The sequence below is a fragment of the Oryctolagus cuniculus genome, chromosome 2 (genome assembly GCF_051225735.1).
Source record: "Oryctolagus cuniculus isolate XC-2025 breed Fujian yellow rabbit chromosome 2, ASM5122573v1, whole genome shotgun sequence".
Lineage (NCBI taxonomy): Eukaryota > Metazoa > Chordata > Mammalia > Lagomorpha > Leporidae > Oryctolagus > Oryctolagus cuniculus.
Window position 1 is genome coordinate 68,629,036 of NC_142868.1, and position 15,837 is coordinate 68,644,872.

The 15,837-nt window shown below is 37.0% G+C and overlaps 1 protein-coding gene across 6 annotated transcripts in view; it reads left to right on the forward strand.

The window, feature by feature from the left end:
* Positions 1 to 9,430: 9,430 nt before the first annotated feature.
* Positions 9,431 to 15,837, forward strand: part of LOC127485279 (DNA-directed primase/polymerase protein) — a 37,680-nt gene continuing 31,273 nt past the window's right edge. Inside the window, exons 1-3 of one of the 6 annotated variants that reach the window (XM_089325756.1) lie at positions 9,431 to 9,729; positions 9,990 to 10,087; positions 11,331 to 11,460. In XM_089325756.1, the coding sequence (XP_089181882.1) occupies positions 9,550 to 9,729; positions 9,990 to 10,087; positions 11,331 to 11,460 (408 nt within the window). In that variant the 5' untranslated portion in view covers positions 9,431 to 9,549. Of the gene's footprint in view, positions 9,730 to 9,982; positions 10,088 to 11,330; positions 11,461 to 15,837 lie in introns of those variants that run through there. The other 5 variants (XM_089325755.1, XR_016229055.1, XM_089325752.1 and 2 more) reach the window with 5 other exon arrangements.

Genomic DNA, 15,837 nt, shown 5'->3' on the forward strand with positions numbered 1-15,837 from the left:
ACAGGGAACTATCATCCCCAGTGGATGCTCTGTCCCATCATGAGAGACAAATAGTGCCCACTAGGGCTCTGAAAACGTATGTTACAAGTTCACCGTGACCTTTTTCGTATATAACAGAGTAGTAGCTAGAAGCACAGAATCTGGAGAAAGAGAATTGTTTTCCAACCAATTTAAAGAGTGACCTCTGGCATTTCCCTAAAATTTCTACCTTAGTTTTCTCACAAAAGCAATTATAGACTTTAATAGCATCTACTCCTCATGATCTTTATAAGAATTAAATGAGGGGTCGGCACTGTGGCACAGTAGGTTAATCATCTGCCTGCGGCACCAGCATCCCATGTGGGCACCAGTTCTAGTCCCATCTGCTCATCTTCTGATCCCATTCTGCTATGGCCTGGGAAAGCAGTAGAAGATGGCCCAACATTTGGGTCCCTACACAAGGTGGAAGACCCGGAAGAAACTACTGGTTCCTGGCTTCAGATCGGGTCAGCTCCAGCTGTTGTGGCTATTTGGGGAGTGAACCAGTGGATGGAAGACCTTTCTGTCTGTCTCTCCCTCTCACTGTCTGTAACTCTACCTCTCAAATAATTAAATAAAATCTTTAAAAAAAATTAAATGAGTTAATACAAGTCAAGTACGTAAGAGCATTTTTATCGTATGATCCTCTCGGATCTTCCATTAATAAATTATTCAGCAATTCCTATGTGTTAACAAATACTGACTGTGTGATGCTCTAGGAAAGTAACAGGAAGTACAGAAATTTCCAAGGTAAAAGTTTAAAAAATTATTTTTATTTAAGAAAGAAAAATGTGACAATTAAGATGAGATCCTGAAATAAACAATGTTTTAGTCCCTTTCATATTGGTTTCTAACTTTCCACAATATGTGCCATAAGGGAATCAGGGTGCTATCCCTAACATCTGTATATCCACTGATATTTCTCTTGTTGTGTGTGTCACTATTCCTACCTGCCGTTCTCTGACATTCCCCATTAGCACAGGTCATTTCCATGTCAAGAACTGTCTATCCCTAGATATCAACTGCCACTCCCAAGAAGATGCAGGTTCATTGTACTAAGAGCATATACTGAAAATATTGCTTTTCTAAGAATTCCAGGACCAATTGCAAACATGAAGAATTGCACTTGAGTTTTACCTTAGGGACAAGTGTTATGTATCAGCCTCTTTATATAAACCTTCCCACAGAGGATCACACAGCTACCATTCTATTATCTTTATAAAACATAATGAGCGACGTGGAGCACAATGTATTCTGAGGGAGACTAAGGTGTGGATACCATCCAGGGTAAAAAGATTTTGAACTACTCATGGCTACTCATGACATACTGATTTTGACATTATTCGAACATGGTTACTACCTGCTGTACGTTTATTTACTATCACCATCACGAACCATGCCACATATTTAATCACACTCTGCACTAGCAGTAAGGAAGTCTGATCCCCACAATGCAGTGAACAGTTATTTGCTTCTTTCTCACTTGGCATTTCTGCAACCCTGTTGTGATTTTGTTTCCAGAACGACTTCTGTCCCTGCTGTTTGGGGAAATGTATCTATAATGTCTTGATCCAAGAATTTCATATTCAACAGATGGCATTCTTGGCTATGTACTCACTATGCTTTCTCTGAGCAGAGCTTAGTGCTTAATATTGCTTGTTCTCTGCCAATCATTTCTTAGCCTACAAGTAAATTTTGATCAAATATGTATTATTCCATGTGCTTTCACTCTGACCCTTTTGAAATTCTGATCTTTATCTAGCACAAGCTGCGAAGGCACCAGTATGCTATTGTTTGGTTCTGTCTTTAAGAGAGATGTCCAAGGTTACATATTTGTATGCACAGAAAAATATAAAATACATCTATACCTACAGAGTAAAAAATATACACATATATATTTAAGTGGAAATTAAGTAACAGTATATATGAAATACCATAATCCTTTATTAAATATAATGTGTTCTGGGCCAATAATTTTCTTATTTAGCTTATTTGTTATAGTTAATATATTTGAAGAATATATATATACATATACATGTATATATACTCACAGAAACATTGTTTCTGAAGGCGGAAGTTTCTCTGTGTACACCATTTAATATACATCTGTCCCTCAATCCTATATCACCAAAATGAAATATGTATGATGCATCATAACGTATTTACAGTTAAAAACCTTTCCATACTTCTGTGTCTATAGATAACCTGTCAGCATGTAATAGGATACGGTGATGCTGTGCATGTGTGCAGAGAGACACACACACACACTGCATGCAAAACCAACTCTTAAAAATACCTGTGGGATCTTTGCTTAATATATACTAAATGGATATGTATATAAAGATAATTGAAAATGAATATTGATGTGAATGGGAGAGGGAGCGGGAGATGGGAGGGTTGCAGGTGGGAGGGAAGTTATGGGGGGGGGGAAGCCATTGCAATCCAAAAGCTGTACTTTGGAAATTTATATTTATTAAATAAAAGTTTAAAAAATGCCAAAAAAAATACCTGTGAGAGATCATCTGAAAAGGCCTTCAAAACACTACAGGTCAAAAATTAGGCTTTTTGCAAAAACTTTAATACTCAAAAGCAATAAAAGCAACTTTTCCCCAGCTTGCTAGCCACACAAGTCTGGACATCAAAAAGACAAATGGTGGAGAAAAATGGTAGGGACAGTGTAGGCTTCTCATAAAGCAGGAACTCAAATCTCATTCATTTTTCTGCCTCACCTAACAAGCTTCTACAAAGCCACAACGGAAAGATTCGATTTTTCGCAAACAAAGCCAAGCCAAGAGTGAACTGGATTAACTGATTCAATGCTTTCAGTTTCCTAATGCTTTGCTAGCTGGCAAAATATACCCTATTTTTCTTTTTCAACTTACTTCATTACTTCCTGGCTTTCTTTAAAGAGTGTCTTCCTGTTAGCCACTAAATCTGCCATCAACAGATTTGACATGGTCATTTGTAGAGAAAGCTCAAGATTTCTTTTGGTTAAAAGGAAAAGGAGAAAAAAAAAAGCATTTGATGCATAGTTGTCACAATATAGCTTTGACTTTATGATGAATTTCAGCAGTTGTGAAGTCAAAGGAAAGTTTAACACTTGTTAATCAATAGTTGAATTAGATAGCTGATGAAAATCCCCTACATTAGTATTTCAACTACAATTTTAACTTCTCTATAATAAAACACAAAAGTCATAATATTAAGTAATTTCAAGCCGGCGCCGTGGCTCAATAGGCTAATCCTCCACCTAGCGGCGCCGGCACACCGGGTTCTATTCCCGGTTGGGGCGCCGGATTCTGTCCCGGTTGCCCCTCTTCCAGGCCAGCTCTCTGCTATGGCCAGGGAGTGCAGTGGAGGATGGCCCAGGTGCTTGGGCCCTGCACCCCATGGGAGACCAGGAAAAGCACCTGGCTCCTGGCTCCTGCCAGGATCAGCGCGGTGCGCCGGCTGCAGCGGCGGCCATTGGAGGGTGAACCAACGGCAAAGGAAGACCTTTCTCTCTCTGTCTCTCTCTCTCACTGTCCACTCTGCCTGTCAAAAAAAAAAAAAAAAAAAAAAAAAAAAATATTAAGTAATTTCACATCTCGGCCCATCAATGCAGGGAAATTAAATTCCTGTCCCTGTAAAGGAACCTATCATATATTTTTCCAACCTTAAATATTTCCCTTCAATCTGTCTATATATTCATTTTTGGAATTCCAATTAGCATTTCATATCCTATAATTTGGTCAGCTCAGCCTCATCCTAATATAGTCAAGTCAGAAAGTATAATAGGATTTCTTACTAACCTACATTAAAAGTATACATATAATCTCTATGTGTAATTCCTAGATAATATATATTCTTTGAATATATTAAGTATAACAAATAGGCTAAATAGCAAAAGTATTAGAATACATGATAAGTGATCATGGTTTTTTTACATGTACTGTTACTTAATTTCTACTTACAATTTGTAAAGAAAAATATTTATGACTTTATACATTTCATATTTCCATTTCAGCATCACTGAGAGTTCTGGGGAAGAATGTGGTACAAGCAAAAAAGAAAAATGCAGCAATTGTTCCCTGTTACTTAATAAATTAAATGTAAGCACACTTTGGCATATCTGATTTCTTTGGTGAGGTCAAGGGCTTGGAGACTATAGCCCGCCCTGCCCCACCACTGAGAAATGAGCATATTGAAGACAGGTTGGGGAGCTCTTAGAGACACTGCAGTCTCCCTCCTTAATCCTGCTGGAACATTTACAACATAGCAGGATGTTTCCTTTGAATGTCAAGATTAAGAACATAATCCTTTAAAGTTTGGCTCAGACACAAATAAAAGTAAAGTTAGATTATTCACTTTTTAAAAGTATAGCAAAAGACATGCTCTGAATTACTCGTAAGTTCCAAGGAAGAGATAATTTTCAAACTCATTTGGGTGGTATGTAATAATGTAAAGAGAGAGTGATATAAAAAGTCTCTTCATCAAATTGGTAATACTCAAACTACATAGTTTTCATTTTCATAATATGAAAAACAGATTAAAATAATTTGTCAATATCAAAATAACTTGTTATTTGTTTTATTGAAAACTAAAATAACATAAAATCAAATTCTGATGTCATGATTCACTGACTTTCTTGTTTTAAAATTTTTAATTGAAACATAATAATTAACTATATTTACAGAGTACATTGCCATAATTTGATAGATACAAATATATAATGGTTAAATCGGGGTAAATAATATTTCTGGATCATCAAACTTTTATCACTTCTATGCTTTAGGAAACTCAAGGCTTTTCTAGTTAATTTGAAAGTGTATGAATAAATATTTAATACTATAATATTCCTTTTAGGTTTTTCTACTTTATTCCAAAATACTGCCTGTTAAATATGCCTTGTAATATTCAGCTTTGTACTACTACTTGAGACTAGTGGTAAGTTTATTCTTTCTCTTACAATCATCTGTAGTTGAGCTTCTGCAAACAAACTTTGCTACAGGTGTGTATTAAAAGGATCAATGTAATGGAAAAGAATTTTCCTTTTCTCTAAGGAACAACCTTGTTCTGTTTTCTATAGCTAGTCATTCATTTACCTTTTCATTGCTTTCTAATAAATAGAAGGATTAAATATTATAGGTTTTAACAGTACCTTGTCAACTCACTAATAACTTCTTACCTTGATTTATTTCTACTTAATCATTTAATTAATTTATAATACTGGGAGACAGAGAAAGAACTCCATTCTTCCAGTTCATTCCTCAAATGTGCAGTACTTCTGAGGTTGTGCCAAGGCTGAAGCTTGGAGCCAAGAACTCAATCCAGGTCTCCTTTATGGGGATGGAAACCAAATACTTGACCCATCACCACTACATGTTAAGGTCTACATTAGCAGGAAGCTAGATTCAGGAACCAAAGCCTGGTAGAGGACCCAGGAATTCTCATATGGGATTCAGGTATCTTAATCCATATCTTAAATGTAGGCCACTCCTGATTTTGTTTTTATATTGCAGACAAAAATATAATTAGTTCAGTCTGTTTTCAGGTAATCAAGAAACTATCATTTTCTATCCTATTAGTTGGATATAGTATTGTTTAAAAACAATTAACCATGACTGATTAATAATAACTGAACCAAAGAATTAATACCCTAATTGAACCCAATTTTCTTAAAAAAATAAAAGAATATGTACAGACTTGTGGAACAGAAAAGTAAAATCAGGTGACATCTTATAACTCCAGCATTTCTTAAAATAGTAAAGAAGTCTTGACCTAGACTTATTTAAATATTTCAGACTAACTTTGGGATTATGTAAGATATTCTGAAAGACCTAGGAGCTAAATTAAATACATTTAAGAGCTATGCTTTTATGATGTTACAAAGAAGACTTAGGTGGGAATGGGCAGTCAGAGAATTGATTATGTAATGCACAAGTGAGAACATAGTACTTTTTATTGTGTTTACTCTTATTGCTAATATTTTCAATATTGTTCTATATTGTTTTCCTTGATTATTCTGCATTCCTTTTAAAATAATTCCACTTTCTTCCATTCTGCATCATACTGTCTTCTATTTCCAGGTTCATTCATTTTGTTTAACTTAGTAGAATAATATATTTATGAATCCAACCAAATGTGTTGATCTAGACGTCTGACAGCTGTTTCTAAAGCCACAATTAACATTCTTACGCATGTCTTATTGTGTTCATGTATTAGTTTTTCTAGGACCTATTAAGGAGAATAGTTGTGTTGTAGAGTATAACATCTTGAACTTTACCAGTTGTTGAGAAGTTTCTCCAAATATTTTCTGATTCTACAAACTTGTACTCCCAACCAATAGTATATAAGATTTTCTATGTCTCCACATCCTTACCCACATTGATATTACTAGATGTTAGCATTCCTTGGGATCCAGCAGTTGTCAAATAGTATTTAAATGTAGCTCCAGTCAACACATTTTTTTCATGTGTTTGCTGGCCATTCAGCTATCTTCTCACATCAACTGCTATTTTTTCTAGTTTAAAAGCTGGTCTATAGATCCCAGTATTGTACATATCTTTTCATACTCTACAGCATTTCCCCCCTCTTTGTTTATGCAGTCATCTGTTGTGTTGGGATTTGTAATGTTAACAAAATCAAAATTTACTCAATATTTTCTTTTTAGTGCATTCTTCTGTTATCTTTTTCAAGAGAAAAAATTGTCTTCACTCTTAGTTAATAATATTTTCCTATTCGATTTTCAATAAGTTTTATATTTCTATCCTGAAATCACTGTTTTTAATTCACCAGGAATTTATTTTATGCATTATGTGAGGTGAATGAGGCTCTACATCCCCTATTCCCAGTTATTCTAGGATAATTTATTAACTGGAGTCAATAGACCATTGTTTTCCTTTGATTTCTAACATAGCTTTTGTAAATGTATTATCCATGGACTTCAAAAAGGTCATAGATATTGAACATAAAACATGTTTCTTCTGTTGCAAAATAAAATTTAAAATCAATACACACGAGGGGCTCACAAAAAAAATTAATGAAAAATGTGTGTCTTGAAAAGCTATGCATGGATTTCAAAATAGTTTTGTACCAAATAAATTTATCTTTAACTCCAATTTCATCTTAAGTTTTTGAAGGATCCTCATACATGGATGAATTATGTGACCTCTTTCTTATACTTATTTATTTGATCTTACTTGCAGGGCAGAAAGACAGGGCAAGAGAGAGGGAGAAAGAGTGTGCCAGATAGAGTTCTCTGATCTGCAGGTCCACACCCCAAATGCCCATAACATGTGAAGCTGCAGCCAGCCCAAACTGGGAACCTGGAACTCAACCCAGGTATCCCATGTAGGTCGAAGGGAACCAAGGCTTGGGTCATTATCCACTGTCTCTCAGGGAATCTGCAGTGGAGCAGCCAGAACTCAAAGAGCACTCTTACATGGAACAGAAACAACCCATGACATCTTAATCACTGTGCCAAATGCCCATCCCTGCTATGTCTTTAAAATAAGTTTTGACATCAGGTGTGGAAATTTCCTATCACGAAATCTGTTCTTAAAATTTATCTTGCCAATTTTTTAAATTAAAAAAAAAACGATTATTTGTTCAATTACTTGAAAGAAAATTTAAGGTGTCTGAGTGCTTTAACTTAAAACAAATTTTATGTTTGGCTTTAATAAGCTTGAGCCTGGCAGATGTTTAAAGTCACTGTAATGTGCTTTCACAAGTTCCACAGAAGCCCCTTCTGGTTCCCCTCTTACTAAAATTATCAGAAACTTCTATTTCTGTACTAGGCTTTAGTCTCTAAGTATTCAGAGTGGCATAGCCTTACTTAAACATCACCACTTGATCATTTTAGACAGGGGTCAAAACAGCTGTAAGCCAGATCTTTCTTCTCCAAGGCTCATATCTCATTCTTGGAAAGCACTAATCCCCCTGAAAACGGAGCAAACTCTGGGACACAGGCTGACCTTAAATAAGTCACCTAATTTTCATTCCTCACTCAAGCAGCTTGTCACCTCTCCTCTTATGTTTTCTAGATTTCTATCCAGTAGACAGCCAGTGGACCATGTGTGTTCTAAATTTCAGGGTCATATATCAAATTCTTCAAGTAGTGACATTGAGGGCCTTCTTCTTTTGGCATCTTGGCATATAGGATGCACTCTCCTTATCAATTTCATTGTAGAGCTTGGGTGAAATGCACATATATTATCCACTCTCATCAAAGCAAGCTATTAACCAGTCTCTACAATCTCATAATTCTTTGTCATTTCCTTTTTATAATCATAAGTTGTGGAGGGATAGTATGAGAAAACAGATAAATCAATTTCAATTTTTTTTTAAATTTCAATTTATTTCTTTGGTTTTTGAAATTAATTCTGAATTTCTCATTTAGCATGCTTTTGCAGAAAGCTTGCATATATTTGAACATATCATGAGATTTGTGTATGTATAGATATGTATAAGATAGCATTTCAAATCAATAGGTTTTCTTTTTTGTATTTTTTGCATTGAAGACCTCAAATAAGATAATTAACATTTTTACCTAGTTTCAAAATTTAAAGGAATTTTTCGGTGTTTCATCATGAAATGTATGTTTTCGTAAGTATCAAGGAAATTCCCATTTATTCTAAATGTGTTAAGATTTTGTTTGACTTGAAAAGAGTTGTTTTATCTGTTAATATGGTCACTCTTTTCTCTTTCCTTAATCTCTTAAAGTGGTGCATTACATTAAAAGATAATCTGTGTTACAATATTGCATGCAAAATCTGTATGGTTTAGAGTTTCATAAAATAATAGCTAAAATAATACTAATTGTGTTGAAACTCTGAAAAATGCAATACTGACATAGGAAGTGTTTAAGAAAGTAAGAATAAAATCTACCTTAATCAGTTGGTTTGTTTGAGTAAACTATTTGGAAACCCTTGTAAGTATAAAGATATATACAACAATTTGATGATTAAATGTGAAAACCAATGATGTATTTTAGACAGCACCATGGTTTAACATTGGCACATAGGGCAGCGCCCTGGCTCAATAGGCTAATCCTCCGCCTTGCGGCGCCGGCACACCGGGTTCTTGTCCCGGTCGGGGTGCCGGATTCTGTCCTGGTTAGCCCCTCTTCCAGGCCATCTCTCTGCTGTGGCCTGGGAGTGCAGTGGAGGATGGCCCAATTCCTTGGGCCCTGCACCCGCATGGGAGACCAGGAGAAGCACCTGGCTCCTGGCTTCAGATCAGCTCGGCACGCCGGCCACAGTGCACCAGAGGCGGCAGCCATTGGAGGGTGAACCAACGGCAAAAGGAAGACCTTTCTCTCTGTCTCTCTCTCACTGTCCACTCTGCCTGTCAAAAAACAAACAAACAAACAAACAAACCTCCATCCAAAGAATAAAATATAAAGCCCACAAGAAAATAAGTGCCAGGAAATGAGTTTTGAAATCTAATCAAACAAAAATTCTAAATAAAGAAACTAATAGTCTTTTTGCTTTTAGCAGTAATCGATAGAAAGATCACATGGCGTAGGAATTGTTCTTGCCTTCTGAACCAATGAATAGAAAGTGGGAAGAAAAACTGAAGCAGATTGAGGAGCGAGCATCTCATTACAAGAGGAAACCACTGTGCTCAGTGTATAGACCAAGCCTGTCCAGGCCAGAGCAACCACCCTCCATTTGGAAGCTATTTCGTCGTCAAACTGAAGCTTTTAATTTCATTAAAAGCTGTAAACAGGTAATTGCCTCATTTTAAATTTTTTATAGATCTATAAGATTTCTTAAACTTGAGTTTGCAGGCATTTGGGGAATGAACCAGTGGATGGAAGATCTCGGTCTATAACTCTGCCTTTCAAATAAATCAATTTTGAACTTCTGTTTCAGAACCTGGTATTTTAAAAAATCTGAAAATTGAATAAAATTCTTTATGAACATTAAGTAGCTACAGTTGAATTTAGATTTTTTTTTACTTTTTTGAATATTTTTTATTTTATATAGGATGTTCATATATTTGCTTTGGAATACAAAATGGGAGATGGACAACGTATTTATCTTGTAACAACCTATGCTCAGCTTTGGTTTTACTATAAATCCCAGTAAGTTGTTTGTAACAGAACAACACATTAAAGTTATATTTACCAAATCTAAAATTTTTGTGAAATTGAGTCTGGATTAGCTTTCACAGTTCTTGACTACATGGTTAGTTATTTCTTTCCAGATTAATTCTCTGCAGTTCTCCTCATGGCATCACGCAGTTGTCTCACCAAGTGTTGAAGAAAATCGTACAAACACCTGTTCATGTATCCAAAGGAAATCCTTTTTCAGATATATATTAAATTGTACTATTAATCATAAATGAATACTCACATTATGTAATATCTGCTTTATATGAGTGGCCTATTCAACTATGCTTCAGACTTGTGTATGGAAAAGAGTCAATATGGATGCCTTGTATTGACTTAAAAGTACTTTTATTACAAAGTTGCTTGAGTAGTTTTGTGTTTGTAAGCATGCAACACCATGTAGATTTACTTATGTCTACATACATGCAGTGCCAGGTGGAGCTGAATTAAAGTCATTAAGATAACATGAAAGATATTTTGCTGAAACTAAATCTCTTCGTGCAATATAAAGATGATGCTGACTGCTTCAGAGTATGTGTTGAGATCCAATCCTACCCATGCCATGTGATGATACAATTCTTTCACTTTTCTTCAAATTACTGCAAACCTTTTATTTGTAAAGGAGGCCAGCTGAACTTGACTTAGCCCACATATCATTTATTTACTAGGCTAGTGTCTATTCTTAATAAGCCATGTGAAAGTCATCCTCTGTACACCAACAAGAATAGAACTAGAAATATGAGCACTGGAAGTTTATTGAAATCAGCTAATTTAGAATTTTTTACCACTTTAAAAATATTATCTTCCTAACATAAAATTTTACAGTTCTTATGGAGAATTCGTGGAATCCCAAGAGTATGTCTTTCTGGGATCCCAGTTTGAGAAAGAACATTGTTTTCTCAATTTATTTCATAGTGACACCAAAACAAAATACAGAAATATTATACATGATCAAAATCATCTGTGTAATGCATAACACTATAGGATTGACTGTTTTCCAGTTAAGTAATGTTAACTGAGTATGACTGTTGAATCTTATTTAATAGAAATTGTTGACGCTATGAGCCGGAAACCTGTTGTGAACAGGTTCTTGTTATCTTGTCATTATTTCCTAGTTACCTGTACTTAAGCATAGTTAACACAGTACTTGATCAGATCAACTTCCATCATTTAAAAGGTACAAATATAAATAATACTTTTGAATTATTCAATTTAGAAAAAATCTCTTGCACTGCTATGAAGTTATTCCTGAAAATGCTGTGTGCAAGCTTTATTTTGATTTGGAATTTAACAAACCTGCCAATCCAGGAGCTGATGGGAAAAAGATGGTTGCATTACTCATTGAGGTAAATGGGAGACTCAAGTTTTTTTTCTTTGTAGCTGTCCATTCATCTCTTCATTCAGTTACTCAGTCCTATCTACGTAACGTTTCTCCTCCTTTTCTTGGGACTTTTCCTTGTGACTTTGATTTTTAAATATCACTTCTGTGGTAAACTGTGAAAAGTCCAACTTATGTCCACATATTTTGTACTATTACTATACCTGGATTAAAAAAAAAAAAAGCCTTGAGGGGCTGGCGCTGTGGTGTAGTAGTTTAAGCATCTGCCTGTGGTACCAGCATCTCATATGGGCGCTGGTTCAAGTCCCGGCTGCTCTGCTTCTGATCCAGCTCCCTGCTGATAGCCTGGGAAATCAGTAAAAGATGGCCCAAGTGTGTGGGCCCTGCACTGTGTGAGAGACACAGAAGAAGCTCCTGGCTTCAGATCAGCCCAGCTCCAGCCGTTTCGGCCATTTGGGGAGTGAACCAGTAGATGAAAGACCTCTCTCTGTCCCTCTCTCTTTAACTCTGCCTCTCAAGTGAATTTTTTTCTTTTAGCCTTCATAAAGATAGAAATTTTGGGATTATCTGCGGTTTGCAGTAACATGTTAATTCTCTAAACTCCATCACATATAGCCAATGCTGGTAAAGATCAGGCAAAGTAATTGTACTATAAAAATTGATACAGAAATGAACTTAAAGGAAGCTTGGACTAAAAGTAGTATCAGAATGTTTGAACTGGCAGGAATTCTGGAAAGCATTTTTTTCTTGTACCTTCATGAAAGAGGAAAGACCTAGAAGAGACTCCTACCCAGTGCTCTGCAGCTAGTTGTTTACAAAACCTTGTTTAGAAATACCATTGTCACTGTTAGCAACTTTCAAAAAAAGAATGTAGTTTTAGTATTTTTAGTTTAGCTGCATCAAACAGGAAGTTACTAAAAAGGATAATGTGGGTTTGAACAGCTAAGTTCTATTAGGATTATTTTTTAAAAATTTAAAGATTATATTCTATGAAGTTGTATTAAAAATGTGTAGATGGGGCAGACGCTGTGGCGTAGCAGGTAAAGCTGCCACCTGCAGTGTTGGCATCCCATGTGGGTGCTGGTTCGGGTCCCGGCTGCTCCACTTTTATAAAGCCTTTCAACAGGTAGCATTCCTCTACAATCACACATTTTTAACTTCTGGATTCTATAAATTATTTAAATACAATTTTCTTTATAAAGTATTTTCAAAAAGTTAAAGGCATAGACATGTGTACATACTTATGGGGTACCGTGTGCTGTTCCGTGATGTATATGTTGTATAATGTCCAGTCAGGGGAGTTATCTTTTCCAGCATTAACATTTCTTTCCCATGAAAACATGGAAAAATCCCATCTTCTGCTTTTTAAATAGAGAAGTATACAGTCAAATAATATTATCTGCAGCCCACTGTGTAATAGAACCCCAGAATTTCTTATTCCTATCTAGCTATAGCCTGGTACCCATCAATCAACCTTTGCCCATCCCTCCCTTGTCACTTCCTACTCTAGCCTCTGTTACCACAATATTATATTTTTAACTTCTGTGAGATTACCTAATTTTTTGAGTCCACATATGAATGAGATCATATGATACTTGTTTTTCTGTGCTTGGCTTATTTCACTTAACATACTGACCTCCACTTGCATCCACATTGTTGGAAATGACAAGACTTTTTTTTTTATAGCTGAGTAATAGTGATATATACCCCACATCTTTATCCATGCATTCGCTGATGGACACCTGGCTATTGTGAGTAGTGCTGCAATAAACACGGGCATGCAGTTAGCTCTTTGGCAGATCGATTTCATTTCTCTTAGATATATGCCCAGAAGAGGGATTCCTGGGTCATATGGTAGTTCTATTTTTAGCTTTTTTGAGGAACCTCCGTACTATATTCCACAATGATTTTATGTTTACATTTAAAGAACTTAAATGTTTATGTAGAGGTCAGCACTGTGACACAACAGGTTAAAGCCCTGGCCCAAAGTGCCAGCATCCCATGTGGGTGCTGGTTCGAGTCCCGGCTGCTGCACGTCCAATCTCTGCTATGGCCTGGAAAAGCAGTAGAAGATGGCCCAAGTCCTTGTCCCTTGTATCCGCGTGGGAGACCCAGAAGCAGCTCCTGGCTCTCTGGATTCAGATCAGTTCAGCTCTGGCTGCTGTGGTCATCTGGGGAGTGAACCAGCGGATGGAAGACTTCTCTCAATCTGGCTCTACCTCTCTGTAACTCCGAAAAAATGTTTACTTAAAGTTTCACTTGAGAAAGAGAATCTAATAGAGTGTGATTACTTATATTACCTTGGGTACCTAAATTTATTCTCTGTATTTCCAAAGCTAACAACTCAGCTTTATTCATTTAGTAAACTATTTTCAAGTTTTGCTAAGCATCAGACACAGTGCCTTGCCTTGGGAATATAATAGTGAGCTTAAAGTTTGAGTTCAAGGAATTTATAATCTAATCTAGGGTAGATGTAATTTAAACAAGATACAACCTTATTTCTGTCTCATGTAACATCCAGTGTGGCTCCACTGTTAGGGACTAGTCTTTTGCTTTGCTGTTCCTAAGATGTTGCCTTATTGATACTGTCCAAGGTGGCTCACCCCAAGTTGTCTGCCTTCTAGTCAGTTGAATGGAGAAGAGCCGCGCCTACGTCTCCCCTTTAAGAATGAAGCCTAAAGTGGCAAACCACCTTCTTCTGACCCCCTACTGGCAAGACTTGGACACATGCCTGTGCCCTATTATAACAGAGTGGGGGAAGTATCTTTGTTCTAGCTGGCCTCCATTTAGCTAAAAATTGTGGTTCTGTTTCTAGGGAAGAGGGAGAAATTAGATGTTGGGGGATAACCTCTGTGATACAGAGGAAACATCAAGACAATCAAGTAAATGATCAAGTAAAATAGTAACTAAGTACTAGAAAGTGAGTTGGACTACATGGGGGAATTTGATGCAGACTGGGACACTGAGGCCACCTTTTGAGAATATGAGAATTGAAAAGTATGAAGGGGAGTGTGGTGCTAAAATAATGCCAAAGTGATGCTAGTTTTTTTTTTTAAAGATTTGTTTATTTGAAAGAGTTACACAGAGGAGAGGCAGAGAGAGGTCTTCTACCTGTTGGTTCACTCCCCATTGGGCCATAATGGCCGGAGCTGTGCCAATCAGGAGCCAGGAGCTTCTTCCAGGTCTCCCATGTGGGTGCAGGGGCCCAAGGTCTTGGGCCATCTTCTACTGCTTTCCCAGGCCATAATAGAGAGCTGGATTGGAAGTGGAGCAGCTGAGTCTCAAACCACTGCCCTGTATGGGATGCCGGCGCTTCAGGCCAGGGCATTAACCTGCTCTGCCACAGTGCCAGCCCCAGCTAATAATTCTAATATATTGTGTAACTGTTGGGTATCGAAGTATTTGGTGGTACTAAACCTTTTGGCTAATCTCAAAATAATCCTATCTGGAGGTTCTTAGTGACTTCATTTTGCAAATGAGAAGACTGAAGCCTAGGGAGAAGTGCCTTGTCTTAAGGTTGCATAGCCAATACTTCTAGGCACTTACATGTGCCAGGCACTGTGCTAACTCTTTAATCTCGTTTTCTTATTTTACTCCTTTCATGATTCCAAAGTTAGCTGCTATTTTTCCTGCTTAGCAGTTGATGAATGTATGTGGGTTTGATTAAAGTTAGAGGTGGTAAACGTCAAAACCAGAACTCAAACTTAGATCTCTGACTTCAAATCTTTTGTTCCAAGTATGTGCTTGCTGCCTTTCCACAATGCATGACTGCTTTCCGTGTCAGTGTCTTCTAGCACCAAAGGTGGTTTCTTGGAAGTGGTTTTGGGTTCAATATGAATGAGAAATTTTCTGCGAACTGGAACTATAAAAACAACTTTTAAACTCAGAGGTGACATTTAAAGAGATGCTTAAAATATTTTTAATGTGATTGTAGAGGAGGTTAATGTACAAATTGTTTGGCTGCTAAGAGGCCTCTTCAATCCTGAGAGCCTGATTTTTAAAAAATATAAACATAATTTAAAAATTACAGGTCTTCAGTTTATAAATAAATTAGTAAGGTTATATTGTACACAACCTGATAGTAAAGCTAATTATTTTTTGACAGGCAGAGTTAGAAAGGTCTTCCTTCCGTTAGTTCACCCCCCAAATGCCCGCTACGGCTGGCGTGCTGCACTGATCAGGAGCCAGGTGCTTCTCCTGGTCTCCCACGCGGGTGCAGGGCCCAAGCACTTGGGCCATCCTCCACTGCACTCCCGGGCCACAGCAGAGAGATGGCCTGGAAGAGGGGCAACCAGGACAGAATCCGGCGCCCGATGACCGGGACTTGAACCCGGTGTGCCGGTGCTGCAAGTTGGAGGATTAGCCTAGTGAGCCGCGGCACTGG